The 21,873-nt window shown below is 37.5% G+C and overlaps 1 protein-coding gene across 6 annotated transcripts in view; it reads left to right on the plus strand.

Moving 5' to 3' along the window:
- The window catches only part of REV3L (REV3 like, DNA directed polymerase zeta catalytic subunit), a 129,344-nt gene that overhangs the window by 83,119 nt on the left and 24,352 nt on the right, over positions 1-21,873 (plus strand). For all 6 annotated transcript variants that reach the window (XM_074819307.1, XM_074819308.1, XM_074819310.1 and 3 more), the window contains 7 exons: positions 565-4,762; positions 5,139-6,121; positions 6,715-6,797; positions 7,870-7,995; positions 9,579-9,771; positions 12,167-12,278; positions 21,635-21,750. In XM_074819307.1, coding sequence (XP_074675408.1) covers positions 565-4,762; positions 5,139-6,121; positions 6,715-6,797; positions 7,870-7,995; positions 9,579-9,771; positions 12,167-12,278; positions 21,635-21,750 — 5,811 coding nt within the window. The remainder of the gene's footprint in view (positions 1-564; positions 4,763-5,138; positions 6,122-6,714; positions 6,798-7,869; positions 7,996-9,578; positions 9,772-12,166; positions 12,279-21,634; positions 21,751-21,873) is intronic.

A 21,873-nucleotide genomic window follows, 5' to 3' on the forward strand; every position in this document is an offset into this window, starting at 1 on the left:
GGGTGGTGGATTGCTCTGCTTTATGAAAGAGCAGCAAAATACCTATGCTTAGCGCACAGGACAGTTAATACAAAGCCCTTGCCATGTTTTAAGATAGTACTTTAGCTTTTTGTGCAAGGACCTTTCTACATGGGGAAAGTTACGTAAGTTCGTTCTTTGTTTCTCAGAGCCAATGAATGTGCATACTTCTCAGGGGCAAAGCAGGATACAAGCTTTTCTAGAAATCAACCTGTTTGTATTTAGTTATCTGAAAGTGATTTTTAGAAGCCTCTTTCAGAAAACCAGTGTGAAATCTTTGGCAATTGTATGTAAGCGTACCGCTTAGGAGTAACTGACAGAACAACTGAGACACAAATGTACTGATGATGTGATTTTGATAAAGCAACTCATGTACTCGGGGCCTATAGTTGTCACGTTCATAAATGCAGTGTGATTTAGAAGAGATTTGTTTCTTCTTTAGATGGGAGGGCTTTCAGGAGAATGTCATTAAAATGGTTAATGCCTTAGGTGATTTTTTTTTTTTTACAGGAAAACTAGAGTAAAATTGCTTGTCTTCCATTTCAGACAATCCTTTGAATAATGAAAGTTCTCGAACTCACTCCTCCGTCATTGCAACAAGCAAAATGTCTGTAAAGACCTCAATCTTTCACAAAGATGCTGCTACGCTAGAACCCCCATCTTCTGCTAAAATTACTTTTCAGTGTAAACACACAAGTGCCCTTTCTAACCATGTTTTGAATAATGAAGATTTAGTAGAAGACCTCTCACAACCAAACACAGAAACAAGACCTGAACTTTCAGTCCATTCTCTTACAAAAGAAAGCACTTATTCAGCAAAGTACCCAACTCCATTCAGCAACAGTACCCATGCAGAAAACTCTCACAAAGAGAGTAACAAGAAAGATACTCTCCCGGTTCCTTCATGTGAAAATAATATTTTTGAGTATGAAGATGATATTTCATCAGTGAGCAGACAGATACCTAGTAGGAAGTATACTAGCATCAGAAAGGCTGAAAAGGATGTCTCTTTTATGCATGTGGGCCGCCACATTGGTGACAACATGTTGAATAAAAACTTATTTAACTTTTCTGATTTAAGCCACTCCAAAGGTAAAATGTCCTCTGAAGTAAATGAAAAATCCAGCACTGCAAGTATAAATAGTTTTTTTCCAGCAACAGTTACAGAAAATTGTGAATTGGTGTCTTGTTCAGGAGGCAGTCGAACTGTGGTACATTCACTTGAAAATAACACTGATGAAGGTGGCCTTAATAAGCTTAAAATTAGGTATGAAGAATTTCAGGAACATAAGGCAGAAAAGCCAAGCCTCAGTCAACAAGCAGCACATTATATGTTCTTTCCTAGTGTTGTTCTTTCTAATTGTCTCAGTCGACCACAGAAGTTAGCTCCTGTGACATATAAATTACAGCAAGGCAACAAACAGTCCAGGTTGAAGCTGAATAAAAAGAAACATAGTTTTATCAATCATCAGGAGCCTGCAAGTGTAAATGATGTTGCATCAGTGAAGGAAAGCTGCTATACACAAGGTAACGCTTGTAGTAACATTCCTGATAAGGATGGTGCTTTACCTAGTGACTTAGTTCAAGTTCCTCTTGAGGCTTTTGAAAATAAAATGCCTACAAGTACTGCTAATTATACTGACTGCCAGTTCGCAGATGGATCTCTTGAAACTGAGCAGTCATTTGGATTATGTGGGAATAAATATACGCTCCGAACGAAACGGAAGGTAAATTATGAGACTGAAGACAGTGAATCAAGCTTTGTCGCACACAACTCAAAAATTAATCTACCTCAACCGATAGAAAGTGTTGAAAGTTTGGATGGGTCTCAGAAGTCTCGAAAGCGTAGAAAACTTTCTAAAAAATTGCCACCTGTTATTATTAAATATATTATCATCAATAGATTTAGAGGGAGAAAAAATATGCTTGTTAAACTAGGGAAAGTAGATTCTAGTGAGGAAAGAGTAGTACTCACAGAGGAAAAGATGAACTTATATAAAAAGCTTGCACCTTTAAAGGACTTTTGGCCAAAAGTTCCTGACTCTCCTGCAACCAAATATCCTATTTATCCACTAACACCAAAGAAAAGTCACAAAAGGAAAGCAAAACATAAGTCAACCAAGAAAAAAGCTGGAAAACTACAAAAAACAGGTAGTAAAAATATTAAAAAAACTTTATCTTTCAGAAAAAGGACTCATACGATTCTTTCTCCTCCTTCGCCATCCTACAATGCTGAAGCTGAAGACTGTGACTATAACTATAGTGATGTTATGTCTAAGTTAGGTTTTCTTTCTGAGAGAAGCACAAGCCCAGTAAACACATCTCCCCCTCGCTGCTGGTCTCCTACTGATCCAAAAGCAGAAGAAATTTTGACCAACCTGGACAGAGAAGCTTTATTTAGCAGGGGGCCCAATATGTACAACAGCAAGACTGTTAATTCTAGTGTAGGAAAAAATAGTCGAGCAAAAACTCAGGTTAAGAAATGTAAAAAGAAATTTACTAGCCCCACTGTATCCACCAAGAAAAAGAAAAAGATTAATCAGGCTGATAAAACAGCAGATGATGGAAAGAAGAAACCTAGAACAAAACAAAGACAAAAACCAGCTGAAAAAGCGTCCTCAAGAAAGCGCGTTGTATTTAAAGATGAAAAAGGAAATACTCGTTCTACTGCAGAAGTAAAGTTTTTGCTGAAACATCAAGATCTGCCAGAGATTTCTTACAACTCTGTCAACTCACAGCCACTTCATAACCGGAAAGACAGTCCTCTTCCTGGCTATTCAGCAGGATATCTACCATCAGCACAGCTCCCTTCAGCAGCTGATGCACAAGGTAATTCATCAGGCTGTTTTCATTCATTGATGGAAATTGATAAGCCTGTAGATGCACAGTGTTTACCGGCTCCACGAGAAGACTCTCATTCACCTTTCGCATCTACTCCTGTGGCATCTGGAAGGGAAGTACCAAAAATGAGCTCTCAAAGACCCAGGACTCAAAGTGCTATATTTAGAATGAAGGATTCTGCTCTCATTCAAAAAGTATTTGATCCATCTAATCATTCAACTCAGGTAACACAGAATGCACGCATGTCTAAAGATAAGACTTCTGCAAAAGCAGAAGAGATAAAAAATTTGCAAAACAGATATTTACCACCAGCTGGGAAATTAAATGAAACTCGTGACTCTTTGGACACAGCAAAGATGGATCAGTTACATGCCACTAACTATTTACATTGTAAAGACAATAATCAACAGCAGATTTTTTGTTTACCAGAGGCATCCAAGCATTCTGATCCTTGTTCTTCTATTCTTAAGTCATCTGAGGAAAGCCCTGGGCCACTTCAGTTGCCTAAGAACTGTTTTGTAACATCTTTGAAGAGTCCAGTGAAACAGTTAAATTGGGAGCAAAATCAGAGAGGATTTATTTTGGATATGTCACATTTTAAACCTGTAACAGTAAAACAAAGGTCTATGTCAGAAACAACCATGCAACCAAAACCCATCTCCCAGTATAAAAATAGGACTATAGTGGCCCCATCAGCATTCAGTGAAGGACAGTCTGGCCTAGCTGTTTTGAAAGAGTTGCTCCAGAAGAGACAGCAGAAAGCTCAGAATGCAAATGTTACACAGGAACCATTACCAGCTAAAACACAGCTGAGCAGGAGTATGCCATGCCCTCTTGAACAGCATAAAGCAATCAAAAGGTCACGATCAATCACATCGCCAAGAAAATCTCGTGCTCCCAGGAATACAAAACCTAAAGAAAAAACACCAAAACTTTCAAAAATGGAGTCTTTAAGCCAGCAGATCACAAGTCGCATTGATCACTCTGTGTCTGATGACAGCCCCATTTTTTTTTCAGACCCTGGTTTTGAAAGCTGTTACTCGCTTGAAGATAGCTTGTCTCCAGACCACAATTACAACTTTGATATTAATTCTATAGGGCAAACTGGATTTTGTAGTTTTTATTCCGCAAGTCAGTTTGTACCAGCAGATCAAAATTTGCCCCAGAAATTCTTGAGTGATGCAGTTCAAGATCTTGGTTCTGGACAGACAACAGAAAATGACTTTCTGTGTCATAATGACCAAAACTCTGAGGAGGAAAAGCAGCATTCTTCAAGCACAAGTAAATGGGTACGGTCTGGTTCCCTGAGCCCTGAACTTTTTGAGAAGACCTCAGTGGATAATGAGAACCACTGCCATAGCCAACGGAGGAAAAATGTTCATCCTTCAACTTCTAGACCTAGTTCTATCGATACCTCTTGTACACAAGAGACTGAGGTCTGTTTAAATGAAAAATTCAAATTGAATAGAAATACAGTAAATAAAGAGAGATTTCTTAACCTTCCTCAGCCAACCAGCTCAGACTGGATTCAAAGCCACATTAGAAAAGAAACCACTTTTGAACCATGTCAACCACTTGATTCAGTTAATACCTCTTTTACATCCATATTGTCTTCTCCTGATGGTGAACTTATAGATGCAGCTTCTGAGGATTTAGAATTGTATGTTTCGAGAAACAATGAGGCATTAACTCCAACTCCAGATAGTTCACCAAGATCAACCAGTTCTCCCTCACAATCAAAGAATGGAAGTTTTACACCTCGTACTGCTCACATTCTTAAGCCTCTCATGTCCCCACCCAGTCGTGAAGAAATCATGGCAACTTTGCTGGACCATGATCTCGCAGAAACAATTTATCAGGAGCCATTTTGCAGCAATCCTTCAGATGCTCCAGAGAAGCCAAGGTACTGTGTTAAATGCATTTCTGTCTACCTATGCTTGTGACTATATTAAATATAATTTAGCCTTGTAAACAATTTTATGCTGTTATGCGGCACAGATGCATGAAAGATCCCATCTGATACGTATACATTTGAAGTTGAAAATTACTGTACTTCCTGTGCAAATACCCATTTTCTTTCATGATACTTTGGTTTTTTATTGCTTGATATTATTGTAGTAAGTGGGAACGTGCCTGTTTTGTTTGTAAAAGAAAAATACTGCCCACAGGAATTGCATAGTGAGAAAACTAGTTAGCAGGACTCTGCTTGTATATCATCTTGAGGACTGCCTGTAATGCAGTTTAGAGCAAAACAATAATTCAAACGATTTTCTTCACAGGGAGATCGGAGGACGGCTTCTCACAGTGGAAACTAGACTTCCAAATGACCTGCTTGAGTTTGAGGGGGACTTCTCATTAGAAGGTCTACGACTCTGGAAGACTGCATTTTCAGCAATGACAGAAAGTCCTAGGCCAGGGTCTCCTCCTCATAATGGTCACTCTACTGTTAATAAAAGAGAAAGTAATAGCCATAAAACTAGTGAAGACAAAAAAATAATCATAATGCCATGCAAGTGTGCTCCAAGCCAACAGCAAGTTCAGATATGGCTTCATGCCAAAGAAGAGTATGAACATTTCAAGAAATTGCCTAAGAATCATCCTGCTGAGCTGGCAGAGGCAGCTGAGAATTTCAGCTCTAAAGTATTGTCTGAAGAGAAATCTATAGAAGTAGTAAAAGCACCTAAAGACTTAAATTTATCTAGCTTGGAAGATGAAAGACCTATTGTGCCTACAAAGAATTCTCCTGCTTCTGTGGCAGAAACTACAAAAACACAAACCAAGGAAACCTGTGATAAGTCTATAAGCACTATAGGAACTTCAGTAAATACTAAAAATGACATAGACTCTAATAAAACTCCATCTGAAAGCAAGACACTTATTAGTTCAACACTAGAACATGATAAGGAGGAGGAGGAGGAAGATTATTACATCAATTACAGTTCACCAGATTCTCCAGTACTTCCTCCTTGGCAGCAAGTAGCATCACCAGATCCCAAGCAGTCCAATTTAGAAGACACGGAGTGGAAAAGTCAGGATATTATTTTGTCTTCTGTGGAAGGAAATGATGTAGTATCTGTTGGAAGTGCACAAAACTCTCCATCCACCCAAGAGGACATTAGGACATCCTTTGACACGTCTCCATTTCCAGTTAATGAAGATCCTGGAAATTCTGAATCTATTTGCCTACATAGTACACCCATTATGCAGAGAAAAAATCAAGATGGAGTACCTGAAGTCCTTGGTTTTACTCCTTTATCCACAGGTAAATCCATTAGGTGATTCTAATGATACACCAAAAAAATTTCTGTGTGTAATATTATATTTCTTTTGACATAATGAAAAAATAATTATATCACCAGAAAAATATATTTAAAACTAGTTTTGGAAATGAAAAGGCCTGTGTGTTATTGTGAAAGTAACTACTGAATTATGAAAAAATTCTAGAAGCAGAACACCCTTTTGCTTCCTGATGGTCTCTAGTATGTGAACTCTGAAGTGCTGGTTAAAACAAGTATAGCTTGTTTGGGGGATTTTGAATTCTTGTTGGATATATTGCTTGTATTTTTCCAAATATAATCTCAGCATAGAGTGTGAATAACATTGCGATGTTAAAGATGATAATCATGTGAGGTTGGGTAACTTACTGGCCTTGTACTATACATTCCTAAATGTCCATAAATACCAAATTGTGGTAGTTGTGCTTTGGATTGAACAGAGAATAAAGTTGTATTTGTTTGTATATATAGTATTTGTTTATAAGGTTAACCAAATGCCTCTGGTTGTTTCTAGCATGTTGTTTTATGCCTAGACAATATCATTGATGCTGAGCAATTTTGCACTCATATATGTTTACAGAACCAAAAGCCCAGAAACTGAGCCACAAGAGGGGAAATAATACTGATGGTCTTCGAAGAGTGCTTCTAACCACACAAATGAAGGTAAATTAAGATTTTATGTACAGATGTCTTTTTATTATGCCACACACAGACATATTCATTCTCTTTCTTCTGTGTTGTTTTTTTTCTGTTGCTGTTAAGGTCTTGAAAATACATTTAAAATGGTAGGGTGCAATTGCAGTAGTACCAGTATATACTCAAAGTTAGGAAGAAGAAATCTGTTTAATTTGCCGGGGGAGTGGGGAAAGTTGAATATTGAGAGTATGCTCTATGTTTTAGGGTAGTGAGATTTTAATGAAACACTAGTGACACCATGTAAGGATGTTGTTTTGCCCTTTTAGTTACAACTTCCTTTTTAAGTTCTATTGTGATTGCCCTTTTTTTTGTGTGTATATATGTGTGTGTGTGTGTATATATACACACAGACATGTATATTTATGTGTCTCTGTGTGTATTAGTTTTCAGACAACGTTCTAAGTGTTTTCTGAAAACAATGTAGGCAGCGAATGGCACTGGTATCCTGACAGCAGAAAGGGAATGGATTGCATAAAATGATCAGACTTGCATGTTTTGCCTAAACAGAGTTTCTGCTCCCCATGTTGGAAACAGAAAGGTGGGCTAGGTGCATTACCGAAATGACCCAATAGTCTTTTCTTTTGTTCTCAACATACTGGTGTTCACCCGGTTTAAGTGGGTACTTAAGTGTACTCTTAATTCAGTGCCTTAAAAAGTGGTGACTGAAAGGGAGGGTTTTGATGAATTGTTGCTCAAGAGAGAATAGAGATTTGCTGGTTCCCCTGTCCTCAGGCTTCTAAGAAATACAGTATGTGTGGGGTTTTGTTTTTTTGTGTTTGGTGGGTTTTTTTAAAGTATTTCAAATTGCCTCTTGCTTTACTATGAGGTTTCATTCAAATTATTCTTAAAAGGCAGAAAGAACTGTTGTTTCCCTGTTGAAAAATGACATGAGATAGTGAAAGCCTTTTTTTAGTAATTGCAGTGTAGTGTTTGCATTTTCACTGATAAATTTGTATTTAATATTGCATATGAATTTAGCAACCTGTAGTTTTTTCAATATTATACTGTGCTTTTTTCTTTTTTTTTCCCCCCCAATAAGAATCAATTTGCTGCCCTTGGCGCTCCAAAGAAAGAGACTTCTCAGATTGAAGGACCATCTTTAAATAACACTTACGGTTTTAAAGTCAGTGTGGAAAACCTGCAGGAAGCAAAATCTTTACATGAGGTAACTTACTGTTACATATTATTTTAAAAAATGATAGTTTATCAGACCAGTTTTATAATGGCAGAATTAAAAAAATCTTACTCCTCTTAGTCCCTGCCTGACTTAAAATTAATCAGTGTGTGATGTCTGCAACTTTAAGTAGTTGCTGTCCTAGTTTCAGCTTGATCTCCGAATGCCTTTATTTATTAGTATTGAACCAAATTTCACAGTATTTTTGTTGAGAAGGTGGTAAACCTTCCTTTAAAAAACAAAAATAAGAGAAAGATCAGAAGGAAGAAATAGTAAGTTTTGTATAATAACATTCCTGGAAAAACTAGTTGACTGTAACTGCCATGGATCATTTCCTTAAGAAACAAGACGTTTTGGTGTCATTCAGTCAGGCCCTCCCGGTATCTTTACACGATGCTACCTTCTGAACCCGGTCGCCAATTTCTACTACATATAGCAAAATGGTACGTGACTCAGAGCGTCTCTACATATTTCATGTAGATCAGTAATTGGTCTGGGAAGAGAGATCAAAATTGGTGCTGGAGAAAGGGATGCTTTGTGAATACAGTACCGCTGTGTTTGGCTGCAAACTGGCCAGTCAGCATGTCTGTGCTCCCAGGCAGTCACCACCTCCTGGCTTGGCCTGAGCTGTTGACCAATTTACAGATGAGATGGAGAGATAGCAGTTTTATGCACTGAGTAGATGGTATAGTGGAGGCCACAATAAACCTGATGATTTTGCAGGAAATGTAGCTAGAACTTGATAGTAAAATTTCATTTCAGTGATGGCTGTAGCGATTTAGGATGCAAATCTAGAGGAGAGCAGGCTGCCCCTGGGGGCAGCTTACATACTCAGAAATATTTGTAACATTTCCCTTGTAATCCCTCCAAGAATTAGTCCACATTATCAACTATATTATGCAAGACAGAGCAACAACATAGCATTGAAACACTATTAAGTACTACAGTATTTATTGTAGAGTCAAAACTGTACAATGTATAGGGATTAGCATTTTCTTAATGCAAACCGTTCTTGCAAAAAGCAGTAGCAAGATGATGCAGAAGTTCATTAATGCGAGTGATGGGGAAGTTAGATATTCTTCACATCTTCCTGTAAGTGACTTAGTCTTCATGCTTGTTTGCATGTCTTGGGTGAGGGAGGGAAAGGAAGATAAAGACCAACAGTGATTCTTTGTTCTTGATCAGCCCAGAAACTTAATTCAGCTCAATATGCAAAGCTGTTTGAAAACATTACAAGAATTTACAATTGTTGAAGTTGAACATTTCTGTCTGTATTTTCTGCTCTTGGTAGAATAAGATAGTACTCAGAAACAAATACTGAATTTTAATAATTGAGTATGGAAGTGTATTAAGTGATTAATATTTTTTTGTAAGATAATGCTTTTTGAAAAAAACTGAGATCCAGAGATCCATGTTTAATCACTTCTATTAATTTTCAGGTGTGACCTCTTAGTTGCAATATAATATGACCATATAAATGTCTGCAATGCACTAATTTGCACTAATAATCTCCTCTTAATGTTCTTGAAGAAAGCTCCAAAACATACTAACTTACTGTATTTATTTGTTGGTAGGTCCAACACCTTACCCTCATCAGTATGGAGTTACATGCTCGAACCAGACGAGATTTGGAACCAGACCCAGAGTTTGATCCGATCTGTGCTTTATTCTATTGCATCTCATCAGACACAGCACTGCCAAATACTGATAAAAAAGAAATCACTGGTGCTATAGTGATTGATAGAGACAGGACACTCTCAAGCCAAGGTTCCTATTTCTTTTTTCTTAACATCTTTTACAAAAATGCTTATTTCATAGTAATCAAACAGTAGCAAGCAAAATATAATCGAGTATCTATATTACTATTTAGCTCATTTAATTTTGTCTTGTTGACTGTTGGATGAATGGCCATATTAAACATAGAGTTTTCCTGCTTATATCTTTCAAAGAACTATTGCATGGGCTGTAAACCACAAATAACATACGCATGTGCAAAATATCTTTGTTTGCGTACTTGTGGACAAGCTCCTGCAGTGTTCTAAAAGTATAAAGAGGAAAACCTGCCTTTAGTTTCCTACTCAAGTTGCTGGATAGCTACAAGTAGAAAATGTTAAAAGCAAGACAGTATGTTTTATATTTTACTTAAGGGTTATTTTTGTGGTTTTATCTGATCCTTTTAGGATCTAAACGGGGGCCCTTATTCTATTGTACCTTTTTGGCTTTGTTTAGACCAGTGATACTCAACCTGTGGCTCTAGAGCCGGATGTGGCTCTTCATGGCCCTACAGGCGGCTCTCGCAATGTAGGCGTCTGATCGGCGCTCCACTCTATCAGGCAGCGCGGGGAGCACTGAGCAAAGGACCAGCAGTGTGGGAGTCGCTGAAGTTCCCCCTCCCATAGGGGGAAAGAAAAGGAGCTGCTGGGATCCCCCCACAGGTAAGAGTAGAGATCACCTCCCACCCAGCAGCTGTGGGGCAGAATGGGGAAAAACTTGCCCTTTTGCCCCTTCCACCCCTCCACCCCACTCCTTCCTAGCAGCCAGAAGGGGTTGAAGACAGAATGCTGCTGGGAGAGAGGATGCTGATGTGTCATGTCGTGATGTATCAATATGTGATGATGTTGAGGCAGCATCATCACACATTGAAGTGTCATGATGGAAAAAAAATCACACTATTGATACTTGATTTTTATGGTGCTCTACAACTCCATTTAATAAAGAAGTGGCTCTCCAGCTGTTAAAGGTTGAGTACCACTGGTTTAGGCTAGTAAAAGACAAAAACAAAAAAGTATTCTTTTTTTCAGGGTTTCTTTGGCATTGCGAATGTGTATTAAACCACAAAATACTGTCTAAAATTTAAGTGTGGACAAAAACCTACCAAAAATAAATTTAGCATTAAGGCAACAGCTCCTTCTTTTACCAGTTTACTTTTCAAAGTATTGTAGATATTATATCATGTTAATCTAAGTTCTTATTATTCTCAGTGAAGTTTATTCTGGTATTATATGCTTGTTACTATCTTTAAAAAAATTTATCTCCGTTACCTTGCTAAGTGAGATTTTCCACAGTATAGCCACTATGGCTCCCTAGGTGTGTGCCACTGATAAATTATCAAGAACAAGCTCTCTGTAAAGAGGTCCAATAATAGTTTGAAAAAACCAAAGGTTCTGATCTAGTTTTGTTAGTGAAATAAAATGACATGTTTAAATGCTATTGTGACATTCCTTGTTTTAATTGATGTGTGCTGTCAGTTTTTTCTTGGTTAGAACTTTGAGCTCCCTGTGGAGTGACTTGACATTGAGATACACCTTTTTTTTTTTTTCCCCTTTTTGTATTGTTATTGCTTTGTAAGTTGCGGTACTCATTTTAACATATATTTCTGAAAGCACACTTTTTTAATTCTCAAGATCTTAAGAATGTGTCAAAGTAGAATGCATTTTACAAACTCCAGATAGTTGCCTTAATCAGCGATATTACTGTCTGTTGTATAGAGAAAATGAAAAGACAGAGTATGTGTTGCATATTATTAAAGAGGATTTTTTATATGGAAGGCAAATGCTGAGTTCCTGCATGCGTATGAATTTAGCTATTATTCACACATTATCAATATAGACACTATTACTGTGCACTAAGTGAGCAGTTGCTCGTGTTTTTCCATTTCTATTAGTAACTTAGAAGTGCTTTTTAAGAAGTGTACTGAGAAAAGAACTATGCTATGTCATGTAGCATTTTCATTCTTCAAAGCATTTTGCAAAGCACTACTCTAAGCTAGCAATTAAAATACATACTTTGCATGAAAACACTGTATTAGCCATCATATGGTCCTTTAATATTTCTTATTCAAAAATAATTTTCTAATAGCTGTACTCTTGTACATGTCAAATGGTGAAATTTCTCTTGAATCAAATTTATTTATATATGAGAATTTGTGCAAGATTACAACTCATGGTAGAATTTTACAAAGTGAAAAAACAAAACTTTTCCACCTAAGAGGAACAAAATAAATTCATGGAATTAATTGTGATAAAAATATAGTGTTAAAAGTAAAAATAGGTTGTATTCCATACTTCTTTTCAGTTGTACATTTTATTCTAAAGAAATATTCTTGACTGAAGTCATGGAATTCCTTCTAAATTGTAATGATTTCTTTTACTTTATTTTCTAGGGAGCAGAGACCAAGCCCCCTTGCTCACAAGATCTGGAGTTACAGGACTAGAAGTCAGTTACGCTACTGATGAAAGAACTCTTTTCCAGGAAGTAGTGAATATTGTAAAAAGGTAGCATATCTGTACGTTCTGCTTTTATTTTTCAGGCTTGGTACAGCAGATTTAGTTCCTTCAACCCTTGCCAGTCTCTCAAATACTGATTTTTGTTGTTGTTTCCCTCAAAGGCTTATTTCTAGAGTGGACAAGCATGGTGGTCTTTCGAATAAAAAGGCTTTTTGCTTTTCCTTTTCTCTGACAGCAAGAACATTCAGATCCTCTTAAGCAGCTGAGTTACAGTCTTGAAACTAATCAGCCATATAAGTATTCTTCTTTAACATGCAACCTTTCCTGTTAATCCCAGAATTCATTACACATCTCTCTCAGAAACTCTCAGAATAGTAGATATTAACAGTGCTGAGAGCTATAGGAAACCCCTCAGATAGGAAGAATTTTTCTAGGGACTCTGAGGCAAGACAGGAAAAAATCTACACGGTACTGAAACTGCTATGGACAGATTAAAATAACGTATACTGAAAAATCAGTTTCCTTCATTAGTTTTGTCTTCTCTGAATGGAAATCCCCTGCTCCATCAGACTTGGAAAACTGCTGGTTTTCCCCATCTCCACCACGGCTGGGAAGCCTGTTTGGTAGCCCTCTCGGCTGGTGAGTAGGTGGAACTGCAGACGTCTCTCCAGGCCCTACTGTCAGAGGTGCAAAGCTGTAAAATTGCAAGGAAAAATAAACAGATTTAAACTGTGAGTCACCCTGCTGGAATAGAGGCACAAGAGAAAAATGTGTACTAGGCAGAGTACATTTGCAATTCTTTCTCTCTCCAACCAGAAAACCTCTGATGAGAAAGACATTGACCAACCCCATGAAGCCAGAATACAAAAAGAGTTGCTGAATGCAACCAACACAGGGTGGGTCCTGACAGAGCAGCAGATCCCTGTTCAGAGAAGACAAAATTCAGGTAAGGAACATAATTTTATTTTTCTTTCTTGGAAATCTAGTGCTCCATCAAACTTAGGAAAATGAGTGTGAACAAGAAGCTGCCAGTAAACGAAGAATTCTCCACCAGTTGTGTGGAACTTTAAAAAGTGACACATAAAGAGTGTAGGCAAGAGAACTCAGCAGCTAGAATATATATTTATCGCTGAAGAACAGAAGAAGTCTACATATTGAAGGCATTACAGAATGAAAAAAAGCATGCAATTTTTGTAGTACTTCAAGATGGAATATACCGATCACCAGGTTGCTGACTGAGAAATCTCTTCTTAAGAGATCTTCTCTTTCAACACTGCTAGCATGCCTTTTTGACGCAACAACTTTTACAAGTTAACTTGTATTCCTGGAAGGTGAAAGATTTGATCTATTAATGGAGAGGCAGACTGCTGTTGTCATCTTAGCCTACTACCCTCCCCTCTATGCAACATCACCTAAGGAATCAGACTTCTTCTGAACTCTCAACAAATGTTTTTGAAACTTGGACCACATCTACGGTTTGCTGCTCTTTTCCCCCTTTATTTTCTGTAGCCTAGACAGAAGAGAATATGACATTTGCTGGAGTAGATGTTTTATATTTCTTAAGCACAAAACAAGTGTCTAGGCCCCAGAGTAGCTTTAACTGAAGGAAAAAGTATGGTAGAACTGATCAGTTAAAAAGTAGTAGACTGTGAAAACCTTCCTCAATGGGAAATGAACAAGCAAGCAGCTTTAATGAAACCTTTAAGCATCAGGAATTATTTTTTAAACAATCTTCTGTTGCTGTTTTTAGTGTTAGTTTTTTCCAGCACAAGCTAGGTACTGTAGTTGTTCTGGTAGGTGCACTTAATAGTAGGTCTGATAGGTTAGAGAAAGAAAACAATCAGGCCATGTTTAAGAAGCATTACCACTTGGGGTTCATGGAGCAAAACTCAAACTGACCTTAAGTTATCAGCAGAGGACCATATCAGTATCTTATATAGTGATGTATGCATCAGGCTAGAGCATAATAGGTTCTTGTGACCAAATAGCATGCCCAGCATGACTGCAGCTTGCTTTTGGTTCGTATTCTTGACTTCTTTGGCTGTTGGAGAGAAGGGTGGAAGAGTGAAATTCCAGCTTCCTGGCACAATAAATGACAGAATATCTACTCAATCTTGATTGTCAATACTAGGAACAGACTTTATCAACTTGGTGTACTGAACAGAGAGTACCTCAACTGGGAGAAATTGTCTTATGTGGTCCAGTTGAAGAATTCTTGTCCCCATTTCTGTCATTCTCTTAGTAGTTGGCCTAATTCTTGCTCTTATTTCCTATATGTGAAATTGTGGAACACTCTTTGTTTCAAGTTCCATCCTTCTACTTCTCTGTTTAGGCCTTTTGTTTTTATTCTATTCTGGTTATTGAAAATAAGAAATGGTTGATTCTGTCACTTCTTGTCAATAGATGTAAACTCTGGAAGAGCACAGTAGAGAATTCTTGACTACTGTTCCCAGCACAGAGTTGAGGGAAAGGTGATTTCTGGGAAATGTATCACTTCCTGCAATATTCTTAGCTCAGCAATCTCTTTCTCCATCAGAAATCTGCAAGCATTTTGTCTTCAAACAAATGACCCAGAGTATCTGTGCAAATACTTTTTAACACACTGATTGATATTGAGGGACACAGATGCTGAAGCGAAGAGTGCTAAATTAGTGAGGTTTTAATGCTTGCTGGTGTTTTGTTCTGGGGCTGCACCACTAGCCTTTTGTCACTGAAGAGTGTTACCCAAATCTAACTTTTTATAGCAGAGGTAAAGTTACTCTGTTACATGTTCACTGAAGATGGGTAGAAACTCTAGAAAGTTCAACTCTAGAAAGTTCACTGGAATTGATGAACTGAAGTTGGATTCAGTTATATCTTCGCTGTGAAGTTGTTCAGCATGTGCTAGATCTGAATGACCACAGTAAGATTAGCATGTGTTTTCACCTAGACATCTGTAAAGTAGATGCCAGGTTAAATGTTGTTCTGTGAAATTAGTAGATGTTGTCTATGATTAACTCAGGGCAGTGGGCAAATGAAAATAAGTCATCTTGAGGTCTGTAGACCAGAAGAAGACCTGGTTGTTTCTCTGGAATTGCAATCTGTGATTTCATCTATGCTGAAAACTAGCAGATTTGTCCAAATATTGAGGAGAATAAGCACCTTTATTTCTAGATTATTACTGAGGGATTCAACTGTGAAATGGGAGCACTTACAAGCGTGAATACGAAAATCTTATGTAGAGACAGCTGAAAGAAAGCACATCATTGTAAAGCGAATTTGAGAATTCTCTTTAATTCTAAAAGGTATTGAAATACTGAGCTGCTTGAGGGTTGAGAGGCAGGAAGAAGCAGTTTGAAAGGCAGAGCCATAGAGGCGAGTTTGGAGGAGACAGGGAAGAATAAACAACATTAATTATGCTTTTCTTTGTTGCAAATTCAAGTGGTTCTTGTACCCTGACAACTGTCTTTATAGTTTGAGAGGAAGCTTCACCTACGTAGTTCTGATTTTCCCTACTTTGGTAAGCTCTCCTCTAGCTGTAAACAAAAAAACAGGACTTCAGCTCAATACTGGCATAAAGCAGCTGAGAAACCTCCTTCCCATCCTGTGCAGCTAGTGTGGATGATCTACAAGCACAGAGAGCTAAGTTGTAGGCTCTTTGGAGTGGTCATAGGGGAAATCGATTTATTTTTTTTTCTTGAAATGGAGCCTGTACCTATATTGCTGTCCTAAAGGATTCTGTCATGCTGCCTGAACAGCCTTCTTGAATAGACCCTCTCTGTATCATAAGGTATCAGCTTCAATGAGTTGAGAGAAAAATTGGAAGAATCTGCTTGAAAAAGTGAAACAGAACCACCTCTCTGAACCCAAAGGCAGAAAAAAGAGTAAACACATTCACATAGCTCCATAAACCAGTCACTACAAATTGGAGGAAAGCTGGCTGTTTGAGGAGGAGGAAGAGACTACTACAAGAGTGTTTGTCTTGGACATCTAAAAAACACGGGAAAACTAGAGATGTCCAAGCCTGATGGAGCAGTGGATTCCCATGAAAGAGAAATTAAATGTCTGGGCCTCTCCTACACTTCTAAGGCAAATTGTGCCACTCTTCTGTCAGTGCATATGCTACCAGATAGCAGAAAAGGGCTGGTCCTGCAGGCATGAGAGGAGCAAAATTTGGGGAATTCATGTAGGGATGCACAGTCCCCATCTCTGTGACACGCAGAGGATGTGGAAACAGGACAGGCTTGAAAAAAGTAGTAGATTCACTGCTACTTGAGACTCGCCAGCCACCCACAGCTCTTTGACCTCATGGAAGTAGTTTCTGATAAAAGTACAAAATCAGCGTATACAGTTGTAAGATTTTTCTTGAAGATTTTGGGAATAAAATATTTGTAGATTAATTAGTTGCTAATACTTAATATTTAAATATTTTGTATAATGCTTTTCTTGTAAAGTATGATGCTAATCAATATTTTTTTATTGGATACAATGCATTATATTTGTTCTTCTGTAAATGTTGTAGCAACGTTTTCCTTTTACAATAGAAATGTGTTATCTAACCTTCTTTTCCCAGGCCAGTATCATCATCTGTGGCGTTTTCCTCTAGAAACATTTACTTAATGTCCTGTATCAACTTTATGGATTTTTATTGTCCAAAGCAAACTGGAAAAATGTTTTCAGAGATTTCAGTTGTGTATTTGAGTCACCAAGTATTCTGATGCTGTGCACAGTTACTGCTTTTGTCTGTATCATTAGGTCTGGCCTAATTTTTTTTTCCCCCTTTTAATTTTAGCTGGAAGAAAAGTAGCAGTCAGGAAGACCAGACACATAATAGAAGGGAAGGCATAACTGGGAGCTTTAGTTGTTCATTCATGAAATTATCAAATGAGAAAGAGGAAAAGATGGCATAACAGCACATACAACTTAGCTAGAAAGGAAAATAATCACATTTCTTCTCTCTGCAGCATGTATGAGTTGAATGCTAATGCTGTCATCTTTAAATCCTGCCAGTATAAATGCTGCTTTTCATCTTCGCAGAGAGACTGGCAGCAGCATGCAAAGCAGTATCAGTGCCCGTCCTTTTAACAAAAGAGCACTATGTTGGCAGGCACACCTCTTACTCCTGTCATGTTAGTCTTAGCCAGCAGCTTTCAAATATCAGTATTACAACTTACTAGTTTTTTGCAGGTGTAAGAACTGGCCTCATTACAATTTCTTTTAATAAAACAGCTTAAACTGATGATGAAGACCAACTGGATAGCATGCTGTAAAAATTGTGAGAAGGGAGGATGAAAAATATAAAATTTGCCCTCTCCTTAGCTCACAGCCTGTCGTCTTTGTGGTACCACATGAAAAGGGGAGAGAGAGAAAGAGAGAGACAGACAGACTTCAGTTGAGCTCACATCAGCTAAACCTTGGGTTTACCTGTTTGTTTTCCCATTTGGAATAATGTCATCTTTTAGCTCCAGGCATCTCTTCTTCTCTAAGAGCAAAGAGAATACCACAAGATGTCTCAACAAATGACACACTGGTCCATTGGTACAGCTGGCACATGGAATTGGGCTGCAGGAGAGGGCAGTTCTGCTGCACAAATTGAGATACAGTTGATCAGCAAGGAAATAAGCAAGAAACAGCAGCACCTCATGTTAAGTGCAAGAAATCTGATAGGTCTGTTAAACCTGTTGCATAAGATAGACCTTATGCATACTGTAGTGCAGGAGTTTGGGGTCCCAAGTGTTGTTCAGTAGAAAGGAGTTCTCCTTGAACTTAGTCTTATTTTTTTCTTCAAAGATAGTTCAGAGATACAATTAACCAAAAATTATTTTGATTGTAAAGTTAAGGAAATACCTAACATCCCTAAATTTGTTAATACTAATTAACGTTCTTTGTGCATATACGTTATGAATCTATACAGATACACATACAAAATACACATATGTGTAACTTACTGCAGTATCTTAGCAATTCAATTGCTGGTAGCATGTTTATTGTTTTTCATGCTTTCAGAAGCATATTTAAAACTTGGATCCAGTTTTTAAATATGGGAAACTAAGGGACTATATTTACAGGGAATTTACAGTACAGTTTGAATTCACCATTTACGAGCTACTATACCTTGATTTTTCAATGTAGATAGCTTTGTATGAGAGTCATCTGACTGAAACTTAGACATCTATTATTTCATTGTCAGTGTCTTAAGTAGCTACCCTCATCACCATGTATGTTAAATGGAAAGAACAGGATCTCATTATGCAAGAGGTGGCCAACTGTAAGGATTAGTTCACCCAAAGAGGCCTTTTTTCTTCAATGACAATAGAGAGAGCAGCTTAGAAAACTTGAGATGCCAAAATCAGTTGAAATGAGACCCTCCCCTTAATGCTTGTGCAGTGTCTACTTGGGAAAGAAAAGCAGAGTAAGAAATGCACTGTAAAGTGATACCCTATGACTCAGTAACATGCCATTACAGACAATCCCTAATGGCCTGTACAAGCAAGACTGACTTCAAAACCACCACACTGATTTTTTTTAACTCTTTTGGGTGATAAGCTTTCCAATCTACATGTGAATTGACATAAAATTGTGTTAAAATGTGTAATACTTACATTAGTTACGATTTATTTATATAAGAAAATGCATGTATCCAAAACCATCATAAACTAAAGTGGATTTATGTCTTGTCCTCTGAAACATCTTCCCATCTGAAGGATACTACAGAAACAATTCTTGAGATTATATGCAGATGGTTTACAGAGGTTGTTATATTCATTAGCTTAAAAGAGAATACTAAGGTTAACTCAAGAATTGATGAAATGTTGTGTATATAGTTGCAATACAAATAGGGGTATTTGCAGTAGAAATGTAATAGCCCACTAAATTGCAGTTAAGTAGGAAGTGAGGGAGGTAGTGTACTACTTGGGCAAGGAAGAACCCAAAGCAACTGTCCTTCATCGCAGGTGGTAGCTGCTAATACAGTTACGGCAACTTGCTGCTTCCAAACAGTACACTTGCTTCTGTTCAGAACAGGTTTAAAAGAGCAAGCAAATCCCTGTCATAATGAATACTGTTTTACGTACCACATAAGCAGTTCTTTACAAGCTTCTCATTCACGTTTGCATCTATCATGGAAACTATCTGCGTAACATCTTGCCCTGCATAAAATCTACAAGTATTTTCCATTTCTAATTAGTTGAAAACAGTTTTCAAATATAAATCTAAATGACTACTTCCTTAATTTCAAATAATCAGTAGTGTTTTGAAATATTCTAGTACCAGGATAGTTTAGCTGCAAGAATTAATGTGAAAGTATGTTAATTTTTTTAACATTTCTTCTATGACGGTATAAACCATTACATAATTCCTTTATATTTCAAAGCTTAGATGGAGCTATTCATAATTTTGGAATCTCAGCTGGCAATCATTGTATGTTGTGCAGAGCAGCAAGCGGTCATAGCTTTTTGACACTGATTCTGCTGCTGGAAGGAACTGCAGGCTAGCTTCATTCATTTGTCCATAAATTGTTCCTAGTAGCTTTGGGTTTGTACCACTGGTAGAATAGGCTTCCAAAATTAGTAAATTTACTACTGCCACTCCTGATAATCATTTCCCATCTCCAAAAAAAAAAGAATCATTCGACTTGAACAGCAGATAGCAAAATACCCTGAAAATGCAAAGCTAGTCCTTTACTTTCTCTAGTATGCAAGAAATCAAAAACTTACTTTAGAATCTTCTGCTTTTGCCATAAATTGTATCAAAACTATTCCTTCATGGGTAGAAGTAGGTGGTAAAAGGATTTTTGTAACTTTTGCTGGCTGGTGCAAAAGCCCAAATTGTAATAAGGAGATAACCATGCTGAGTAAGAAGATTCAAATACTTTCCCCGTTATTTTTCACAAAAAGTTAGTGTCCATGGCAGAAATGTGGAGAAGCTCTTTTCTGGAGCTATTCTAAGAGTTGTTAGTTACTTCAAAGTGAATTGTCATCTGCCTTTGGCTGGGACACACAAGCAAGGAAGGCACTTTCATGATAAAGTCTGAAGCTTCATTTGTAATGTCTGTGATACAACTTTAACTTAGGATTCAGGGAAAAGGTATTCTCCTATATCCAACAGTCAGGAAATGTTGGCATTTTTTGATGCGTTTAAGGATGCAAAAAGTACCAAGATCGTGTTCGTAAGCCAAGGCTGCTGTCTACTTCTCCCATAAACTGAGGTCTACAAGCCTGCATCCTGTTGGGGGGTTGGGCACAGACTGTGGTGCAGGACCCTCGGCCTGTCGTCCAGTCTTCTACGTCCTGTCAGCTGCCATTTTGTCATTCAGTTGTATTGAATGGTGCCTGCTGGAACTCAAAACCCCTTGACTGAGCTGTGTTGAAAGAAACAGCTGTTCTTCTCAGTGAAGCTTCCTTTCTTGTTTTATTGTAAAAATAACAGATAGCTGATGTTACATTGGCCAGTATCTTTCTTCCCAGTCAAAGAAAGTTACTGGGTTCTTCAGCAAGTGACCAGATCATGACTTCTGGTTTTAATAATGCCTACTCAAAAGGTAGGTGATACAGGCTCCTCCAGGCTTTGACTTTGAAGCCACTTTGTTTGTCCTGTCTAGTGAACTCTTCTCTGAGCCTGATTGGAAGATAGGCAGTAACTGTGTCAGAAGACAAGTCTGACTTCTCTTTTTGTCATTTTTGTCTTTTTGTCATATCTGAGCCAGTCAAATTTTCCACCTGGCATGAGATAAAACATAAAATGAGTTTTTCTAGTGTATCTTACAAAAAGGTTATCTTAAAGGAAGAGGTATTTAAATAGAACTAGTAGATATGGTTGCTTTTCTCCCATGTTTCTGTTTTGACAGCTCTCACTCAACTGCAAATTGTAACTTTCCCTATAAAGAGTCACCATTCAGGACCAGAAGTGTCCTCTGATTATAAGCTACACTGCATTATGCACGACTCATTGTTATTTGCCAAACAGCCAAGTAGCCTAATAGCAAATTCTATTCTAATTCATAAAGGAAAATAGTACAACAAAGTTTGAGGACAGGACTATATTTCATTGCACATCTGTCTTGTGCTGGTAGGTAGGTTTCAGTTTATGTCCGATACAGCCTGATTTCATCAATAAAACCTGATTAGACCTAGATTTTGTTCTTTATTATTCAAGACTGATATAATAGAAGTACACTTAAAAAAAAAAAATCTAATGAAAATATTCCTTCTAAAAAATTTTTCAGTTGAATGTTATTGAAAATCATAAAACATTGCCTGTTTTAAATATTTTCTCCTAGTCCAGATGCTGCTTTCATAGAAAATCATTGTGGCTGCTTCTTTTTAAACTCAACATGATTAGAGTGAAATCCTGTTTATACTCTGTTCATGGAAAATATTTTCTTAAATAATGTGAAGCTCATTTTCCTTTTTCCCCCACCTCTCTAGATATGACCCAGACATTTTGTTAGGCTATGAAGTCCAGATGCATTCCTGGGGTTATCTTTTACAGAGGGCTGCTGCATTAAATGTTGATTTATGCCAGATGATTTCTCGTGTGCCAGGTAAGTTATTGTATAGGGTTTCAGTTCAGTTCCAATAGAAACAAGTTGAAACCTACAAATAAATTAAAAAATAAATGCAGAGTATTTCTTCAGATGGACCTCTCCTTTTGTTGTTGCTGTTGT

Source organism: Strix aluco, chromosome 3, assembly GCF_031877795.1.
Source record: "Strix aluco isolate bStrAlu1 chromosome 3, bStrAlu1.hap1, whole genome shotgun sequence".
Taxonomy (NCBI): Eukaryota; Metazoa; Chordata; class Aves; order Strigiformes; family Strigidae; genus Strix; species Strix aluco.